Here is a 9,700-nt window from a genome sequence, read left to right as displayed (position 1 = left end):
ACTTCCTGTAACAAAGCTCAACCTCAAGGACCTCAAATAAGTTATCCCAGCAGTGCACCTTGAAATCACTTCTTCATAAGCTGCAAGAGACGTGAAGTTTTGATAGCTTTAGTGTTCCAAGTACATTAGAGATTCTAAAGTACCCTCACATACTGATGATGCTCCTCTTACCCTATTATCTGAAACAGCCTGAGGTACCTCGTTACAGTGACACTCATCAAGTCACAAGGTCAAACCTGAACTCACCAGAATCAAAACACAGACTCTTTAGCCTCTCCGTACATGAAATACCTCCTACCAGGTCACTTTTTGTTAAATATCCAAACCATGCCATTGCTATGTCTAACAGACAGCATGAAGACTTGGGTTTGGGGTTTTTTTGTACATGAAGAACTGTAGTAAGTGATCTTATCTTAAATCTGAGAATCCTATGGAATAATTTTTATTACCAACTGTAAGCCTTTTATGTGACATTTCAACATCTGGATCCCTTCCCTGATTTTAATTTTTTTTTAACAAGGTATTAATTTTTACTAGTTGTCTGTCACTTTATTCACGGAAACCCAGTATAAGCGTTTAAAGAACCACCTCAGTTCAACACAGGCAACATTCTTGTGCTTGCTCATCAGCGGCAGAAGCGAAGCAAAGCACAGCACACTCCAAACTTTGCAAACCAGAGCAGTGGAAAAGGTGGATGCTGCCACCATGTGGTGTAAAAAGGACAAAGTCAGAAGTTTCTGCATAAAAGAAAAGGTCAGAGTACCAAGAAAACAATAATTAAAACTGTGCTAGAAACAGTTATCTACTATCATGTTAATTTGCTTCAGCAAAAATTAATATAGATGTCAGTCAAATCTCAGAAGGCTGAAATCCTCATGTAGAATTTTATTAAATCAGAGCACATTAAATGTACAATGAAGGAAAATGCTTACGTAAAACAAAATTAACAGGATTAATTTAATCTCAATTATGACCAGCGATGATGACACAAAACAATGCTGAAGCACAAAAATGCACGGATTTAATTGGCTATTTTTTTCTAATCCAATCAAAACCAGAAATGAAAATAACATGAATTTCACAAGATAATCTCATATAATTAAATCTCCTTATATCTGATTATTCCATAAATAAATTTCACAGGAAAAAAAGGGCAATAACTAATAATTATTTTCAGTAGTAATAAAATGACAGTAGCATTTAAGTCTCTGCTAGTCACGACTTGGATAAATATACTCTGGGTACCTGAAACTATGTTATCACAGCTCCAGATTTATGTGGAACTAAGCTACAATACAAACCACCCTAGCTGTATGCATACTAAGAACACTATAAATACTCATAAATACCTCAAAACCAGCATGAGCCTTACCCTGTTTCCATTCATTCACTCTTTGAAACTAAGAATTAAATACATTTATATAATTTACTTCTCTACTTCTGGCATTTATACATTACCTGAAATGAAATTGTCTCTTTATTATAAAAATAAATAGGAGAATGTAAATATAAAAAGTTCAAAAGCCTAACAGAGAAAATGCAACCCTAAAGAATTATTTTTAAAAAAACGCATTTTTATATGATTAAAACAAAAGGTGAAGCCAATTACTACCAAGACATCACCATCTCAAAAACTAGTACACTGAACCGTCACCGTGTCTTCAACTACTGCTGGGTGGATGTCCTGTCTGAGTTTCCCCACCTTGAACCTTGCCCACAGAAAGCACAACACAGCTGGTGAGAGACTATTCTGAACCATGTCACGAGCAAAACTTGCAGGGTAGCCAAAGAATAAAATCAGCTGTTTTACAAGGATGTATACAGCATCCCCCTTTCCCTCCCTGCCCTCTTCTTCCCCCACTAAGTTTTATACAGAATTAAGAGGGTTTATATCTTATACATGAAGAATGATTTGGAGAACAAGGTCTATGCAACATGTATATATTTACACAGTTCCTTAACTGATATAACGTAGGAACACAGACCTCTGTCAGACACTTCAGCTGGGATTTGTACCCACTTAGCTCTTCTGTTAGGCTCTTCTTTTTCATCTGTAGATCACTCAGCTCTTTTCTTAGGGAATGGACTACTTCATAGAATCGAATCTAGAAGAACAAGACATATTCAAAATTGAGACTAATAAAATTGCAACTGCAAAACTACAATCCCAAAACCAAATCAGCTCAACATTTTATAGCAAAAAGTTACCAATTTATTTCTAGTGCATGCCAGAAACATGATTGGGGCTTGGGGTGCGGTGAGGGTAATGTTAGAGCAAAACCAGTGTCTTTCTTTAGCTTTTGACAGCAGCTGCTAAGAAGTAACCAGTTTGTGTTTGGCACTGAGCAAAATAGAGGAATAATGGTAAAGATACACACTGCTGTTCAACTAAGCCAGCTCCCAGTCAGGCTGCCTGATTAAAAGTTACAGTCACTAATGGGCCACATGGTCCCATGCTCTTACCTGTGCTGAGCCTAGAGCCTATCTGATTAACAGTGCAAAATGAGGAAAAAACACAATTCCAAGCAAACCAAACCCCTATTTAGCAATAACTTAACTTGCTAACTTCCCCCAAGCCAATATAAATTTTTATGGGGTGTGTTGAAATGGAGAGAGATTAATTTTTGGTTTCTGCCAGTTTGGTGTGCTGAATTTACACCAAGGAATACGCAAGAGCAAGTGCAGGAAGAGGGAACAGCACATAGCCAAGAAGAACCCTGACACCCCCACACACACACCTTCAGCAGTAACATGTTGTTGGATTCATCTGCATCAGGCAACTAAGCCTCTGAAAGATTTAGACTCTGCTAAATCAACACTAAAAGAACCAACCTTGTAAAAGGATTAAAATTAAATTGAAATATTGAAATCTAGAACACATACTTCTCTTTCTTACTCCCCTCTAGCCATAAGCATAGTCTCAGACGAGTAAGTCTCATATCCACAGAACTTTATCCAAATGTTTCTACTGATCAAGAAAATAAAAAGACCATAAAATGCAGTAGTAAAACCACAAAGTTAGTAATAAAAACAAAAAACCCCAACATAAAGGGACAAAACAAAGAAGAAAGAGCTTTTCTGATATACACCCACACACATGTACACAGAAGTTATTACTCCCAGATTAACCTGATACCTTAAAATGCTTGGGGCTTTTTTGGGGGGAGAGGGTTAAAAAGAATAGATAATTAAGCACTGTTTTCATGCAAAAGCTATTGCATACTCTCCATCACTAATGCTTTGTTTGATAACTGATTAAAGAAGAAATACAAGCAAGAAAGCACAAATAAAGTAAGCCTTCAACAGCAAGCTGTACTACACTTCCATGCAGAAGAAGACAGGTTTCTATTTTGCTACCTGTAAATAGCAGAAGACAAAGAAAGGTTCCAGGTATATTCCATATAATTAACAGCATACAATTCTAAAAAACACAGAAGCCATGGAAATTTGCTATGTAAACATAGGTCTGCTTCATACAATAAGGCAAGTGTGCAACATGATTGGAAGATAAGCATTTATAGTTATAACTGTAGCAACTGATGATTCAATAGGTCATTTTTAAGGAAGAAATTACCTCAAATCCCACGCCTTGATTATCACTAACTGGTAACCATTTAAAGCATTGTGGTTTTTTTAAAAGCACTCCTGCTTTTCTAGTAAACTCTTTTACTGAAATTTCCCTAGGAAACCTAACTTATGCTATCATGCCACATTTACTTCCAAAACACAACTGCCCTAAAACAGATTTCTCAGTACAAACCAAGATTACATGGGGAATAGGTATCAAGGATGTATTTGCACAGCCTTCCCAAGAAAAGATCATTCCATGGTAATAAATGCAAATGAATACAGCAGATGAGGGTGAGGTTCTAACAGAAATTCAACTGTTCCTGTTATTTAGCTGGTTTGATGGCCAACAAACATTCAAGTAACTCAGCAGTCAAAGCACACATTGCCTCTTGCCAGGCAGGAACAATAGTCACTGTAGTGGGATTTCAGAAACAATGGCATATCTTAAAAAGTACAAGTTTATACCAATGTGCTGGAAACAGGGTTACCACTTTCTAGACAATTAAAAGAAGTTCTTGAGCATGTGCCCAATACTCTATGAAAACTAGAATTAAGTTAAAAATGGGTGGGTGCTGAGGATGAAAAGGTTGGCTTCTGTTAAATGATGTCATGTGAAAGCAGTTGCACTAATTAACTGCTTTCTTACACAAACAGCAACTGAGCTGGGGCTACCAAAATGATACAACTGAAAGGCATGGCAATTAAGATCAGATCAAACAGAATTTACAGATACCATTTCTAAACAACTTGGTGAAAATGTTTTTACAACTGAATACACAAGAGGTTCATTTTACTGAACAAACTGCACTGGTGCTTGACAGCCAAATTACTTAATGGCCTGAAGGACTTCAAAATTTTGCACATACTATTTCTTAAAAGTTACTCTTATGAACAGATAAAAAAAATCTGATTTTTTACATATAGGTTCAAAACAAAAACTTGATGTTAAGAGAAAAATGATATTTTAAGCATCTTTCATTTGCCACCATTAAACATTACCTAGTGTTTGTTTTAATGTGTCATTATTGCACCCCTTTGTGGAAGAACAGTGAAAAACATCCCACATTTGCTTTAATTGCAGCATTTTAAACTTGCAATATCCCTATATACAAAATCTGTATTTAAGCACTTCCTGCTGTTCATCCAGTATACCAGGTTTCAAATAAACTGTAAGCATCATACACAGTTTGCTTCTATCCTGGAAAATTGCAAGGCAGTTTATAATCGATAAGTAGGGAAAAAAAAGCCTGGAAATTTCTTGCTCAAGTTGTCTAAGAAGGACCATTTCTTGTCAAGGAAAATTTTACCTTAATACCAGTAGACTATACTATTAGTCTGCAAATAGAGCCAGAAATTTTAACTGCCTGAGACATGCACAATCCTTCCTTAGGTAAGCAAAGCAGAAAACAGTATTCCCTTCAACTTCCTCTTCCTGGCCTTCAAAAACTAAATGGATGCATGGACAGGATATACAAAACAGTTCTGTAGCCTCCCAGCATCTGCATCAGGTGGATAACACAAAGTAATGATAAACAACCACTAAACTTAACTGGTATCTTCAGGTTCATACTAATCCTCTTGCTAAAAGAAGTTGAGAGAAGAAGCAGACAGCAGCATCTTACTACCACACATCTTCAGAAAAAAAAATTGGCCAAAAATTACTTATTCAAAAGAAAAAAAAAAAGCAATGTGTAAAGAAGGGGCTTCACTGAACACCTAAGTAGCAGAATTTTTGTCATAGACAAAAGTAGCATTTACTGGTTCTACACAAGAGGAAAAGAAAGATATGTTAAGGGTAGAAGGTGGCTGCTGCTCATCTCTCCCACTTCACATCTTTTTGAGGGCCCCTTTCTACTCATAAATGAACTTCAAGCACTCTAATTGTGCTGTGACAGCTTCACTTAAAGCAGCTGACCATGTTACTAACTCCTGGTACCTGTCCTGCCTGGCTACATTGGATTTGTACTGACTGTCAATCAGCTCCTGAAGTCCTGAACTTCCTGCACAAGAATTTCAAGTAAGTTGACACGGATTTCAGTTTCTGCTAAAAATCTGCTTTTTCAACCACAGTGGTGCAGGAATCAAAAAACTCTCAAATACTTCTGCAGAGGGCAGGAGGTACAGTAGACAGCTGGCGGTAATAACCTAACAGGCCCCAAGCTACTGATCCTGTTCATCACACAGAGCTTTAGGATATTCCAACAACTTTAAAAAGTCCAAGTTCTGTAACTTAAGATGTTCACAAGAACATCCTTTAGGTATGAATGACAATTTTTACTTCTCTGTACACATCTAGAGTGCAGTATACCATGCCTTGATCCAGCAAGAAAATTTATTCATGCAGCATTTATACCTCAACAAATGCACTAAGCTTTTTAACATTATTTACAACTTCCTTAATAACAAGATCTATACCTAAGTAAAATATTACTTTGGTGAATTAAGGTTTACATGTCTAAATCCTCTTCAGACTCAGAGGTCAGTCAGGATGCTTTTGACACATACCACAATCCAGTGCAAGTAGAGTACACCACAGCCCCCCCACCTACCCGAAAGTCTTAGTTAACTAATGTCTTAAACCAAGAAAATGAGTCTTAGACCACACTTTAAGTTACACTTAATCTCCTGTGTTTAGTTAAATAAGAAAGGGACAGATAGAAAGCACAAGGGAAAGGTAAGGGATCCTTGCAAGGGCCATCCTAGCTTGTAGTTCTGGCAAGCCAAGTTTAAAACCCCTATTTTCAGCCTGTATTTCGTATCATCAATGTGTGCCCACCCTTTAATTTAACATCTCATCTGCTTTACCTTCCTAAAATACATCAGCAGTCCTACTCTCTTTAGGACATCAGAGTCTGGGGTTAAAAGGATTCACTCTTTACTGGAATCCAGTCATAACAGACTGCTCTAGAAGCACACCTGCCTCTGAAGGTCCTTTATTTCTAGTTGGGGATAAGTAAGAACCCTAGGAGTATAGAATGGCTTCTATTATATGTACATCCCTTTAATTCTTTTTTTAAAACAGCAATTTTCAACTTGTGGTGGATTGACCGCGCCCAGCAGCCAAGCACCTATATGGTTGCTCACCCACTTGCTGCCTCCAGTGGGAGCAGGACAGGGAATGGGAAGAACAAAAGCAAGACAACTTGGGTGTCGAGTTTTCTAAACAGTTTAACTACTGAAGGAAAGAGATGGGATTAAAAAATGAAAAAGGAGGACAAAAAGCAAAGACAACCACTCACCACCTCCCGCAAGCAGACTGATACCCAGACAGTCTCTGAACAATAACCACCTTGAAAGTCACCACCCTCCCACTTCCTCTTTCTTCCTCTACCTCCAGTTTGTATTGCTGAGTATGTTTGATGGTACGGAATATTCCTTTGGCCAATTTGGGACAGCTGTCCAGCTGTGTCCTCTCTCAATCTCAGGGCTATGCCTGACTTGCTGAGGCAGGGGGAGGCAGAACGGGGAAAAGAGAAAGCCTTGATGCTGTGCAAGCACATCAAGCAGTGGCCAAAACACTGGACTGTTACCAACACTGTTTTAGCCACCAATCCAAAGCACAGCAAGGTTCAGGCTGCTTTTCCATCCCAGCCAGACCCAGGATACAGCTTAGATTTTAAACCAATGCTAAACACAATACTCACAGAAGCATATTCAGGGACAGAAAGCTGATCTTCAGGAAGAGACTTTAGCTTCTCATAGCAATCATCTGTTAATTCCAAGTCTCGCAAGCCACGACGGATATCTCCAGCCCTCTCCCTCAACTGCTGATTTGTTTCCTCCAGTTGCTTCTGTCTCAATAAAATAGTTTCCATTTCTTGTTTCATAAGAGCCTGATGTTGTCTTCGAGATTGATTGGAAAACAGAAGACATTAAGTAGTGAGTAAAACAAGTGACAAAGCTTCAGAATACCCTGGCAAAGGAGTGAGCTATGCTCATTTTGTGGAGGGGAATATTTACACAGAGTAGGTAAATAGCCCAAGAACGTATAGCACCATAGTTACACGATCATACCAGACACACTATATATAAAAAGCCAGGAAATTTATAGTCATTGACAATACAAAGCTGAATCTGACAAGTGACAATTAATCTCCACACATGCTGACTTGTTTTTTATTTATAAAATTTATAAATAAATCCTAATTTATCAATTAAAAGGTTAAAAACATGAAAAAGCAAAATATATTTCTACACAAACCCCAAGGAACTAGCAAATCACCAAACAAAGCAACAGTAACTTCAACTTGTGTCTTACCAAGCTTTCAGCACATGCACACTCATGGCCTATTTCACACGCAACCCTTCAATTTCTAACCACGGTAACATACAAAACTGGGGTCCTTTAAAAAAAACACAAGAAAACCCAAGCAAACCAAACATCACTACATTAAAGCAAGTAACTTTACTTCCAGCCTTAAAACACCATCACTACTCTTACCACCAGTGACAATATACTATACAGCAAGAGAAACTGCACATCACTTAGTCATGTGTTTCTTTTATTTATATCAAGGACGACTGACCTACGTTTTTTGAGATTTTAGCTGTAATTCTTGAAAACACTCAATTAAATCATTCTTTAAAACACAGTCACCCTGCATTATTTAAATGGTATTGTCAAAAACACTAACTAGTGCTACAAGGCAACATCTGCCCCACTGGTTTCGAAAAGACAACAGAAAGTCTGAGGTGAGCAAAGCACTCACACAAGGACATATTCCACAGTATGTACAATTCTGATAAATGGGGATGAAAAGTGAAGTAAAAGACTGACAAGAAAACTAATGAAAAGACTGGAGAAAGGAAAGCAGTTCAGCTTTTTTATGGCTATTAACAAGAGCTTGCACGTCAGTCCTTTTTTACCTCAGATAACTCAAGTATGCCCAATACAAAGACATTCCACTCTGGTGCAACTAAGCATACAGAATGACAGACCTTTCTCTGACAATCAGCTGCTTTTAATTGAAAGACTTGGCCGTAACTAATCTCAGGTCTGGCTTCACAACCCTAAATGTGTTCTAGCCTTACTACTGAACATGGTTTTGAATTAGCCACAGCCTGTAAGCTGGTGCATCCTCTACTGTAACGTAAGACTAAGTAAGTAAAGTTCTTCTTTCACAGGTGGTAAAACATCTAACTAACAAAGCAATCTGGAGAAGCCTGCCAGCCACTATATTTTTCAGCTGCAGATTAACTCAAAATATTTCAGAAAAACAAGATGGAAAGTGAGTTTCTTCATCATCAACTGAAAGCATTTCTGACAAATAAGCAATCCTAACTGGAAATGCTAAATTTTTTCCCCTTACCTTTTCCAAGTCATCTACATTGCAGAGTTATTAAAAATTCAGTATAGATTGATGGAAATTCTGCCCCCTCTGCCTACTCCTTTCATTCTTTATTGGTTTTAATAACATTCTTACTCTCCCTTCCTATTAAATTTTGAATTGAGGTAACAATAAAACCAAAACCACAAACTTCAGCCAGTGAGAGTAGAATTCAGATTCACATATATTTAAATTAAATATGTAAGTTCCATTTCTAGAATTAAAAGACTAATATAAACTGCAAAAGAATTCCTATTCCTGCAACTAGTAATTACCTGTTACCACTAATAACTAATTTATACAAATTCCAATTAATACATGGACAGGTAAAGATTAAGTTCTAAACTTTACTTCCACCATACCTAGCATCTTCTCGCTGTAGTGCCAACTGACTGTCCAGTTGTAAAGACAACAGCTGCTTCTGATGGATTGCATCATTAAGCTTCTCTTCTAGCTCTTCAACCTAAATACAAAGAATAAAAGTAGAAAATTAAGAAAAAGTTATCTCAGTAATTTTTTTAAAAAATATTTACTAAACCACTTGAAAGAAAAAGAGTGAAGAGTCCAATGCTGTGGGCAGTGCAAAAATGACTGTCTAACAAGGCCTCTAAATATGCTAAGGCTTCATAAAATACGATATGGATTTTGTCCCAATGAACTACAAAGAAAAAAAGACTGAGTTCTTAAATGGGTCTTTTTCAGTCAAATAGGTACTTGTTAAACATATCTCAAATTAGGCTTAAACTCAGAGCAGCAAGCTAATGAAAGCCAGTTAGTTTACAGTAGGCTGCAAAAACGGACTG

At 37.3% G+C, this 9,700-nt stretch overlaps 1 protein-coding gene across 1 annotated transcript in view; it reads right to left on the bottom strand.

The window, feature by feature from the left end:
* Positions 1 to 9,700, bottom strand: part of PIBF1 (progesterone immunomodulatory binding factor 1) — a 106,134-nt gene that overhangs the window by 95,814 nt on the left and 620 nt on the right. Inside the window, exons 2-4 of the mRNA XM_009074835.1 lie at positions 9,260 to 9,360; positions 7,215 to 7,413; positions 1,986 to 2,105 (exon numbers count right to left, since the gene is read on the bottom strand). Of these exons, the coding sequence (XP_009073083.1) occupies positions 1,986 to 2,105; positions 7,215 to 7,413; positions 9,260 to 9,360 (420 nt within the window). The remainder of the gene's footprint in view (positions 1 to 1,985; positions 2,106 to 7,214; positions 7,414 to 9,259; positions 9,361 to 9,700) is intronic.

The sequence above is a fragment of the Acanthisitta chloris genome, unplaced genomic scaffold (genome assembly GCF_000695815.1).
Source record: "Acanthisitta chloris isolate BGI_N310 unplaced genomic scaffold, ASM69581v1 scaffold10815, whole genome shotgun sequence".
Taxonomy (NCBI): Eukaryota; Metazoa; Chordata; class Aves; order Passeriformes; family Acanthisittidae; genus Acanthisitta; species Acanthisitta chloris.
The sequence above is the reverse complement of the archived record's forward strand: the minus strand, read 5'-3'. Positions and strand labels throughout refer to the sequence as shown.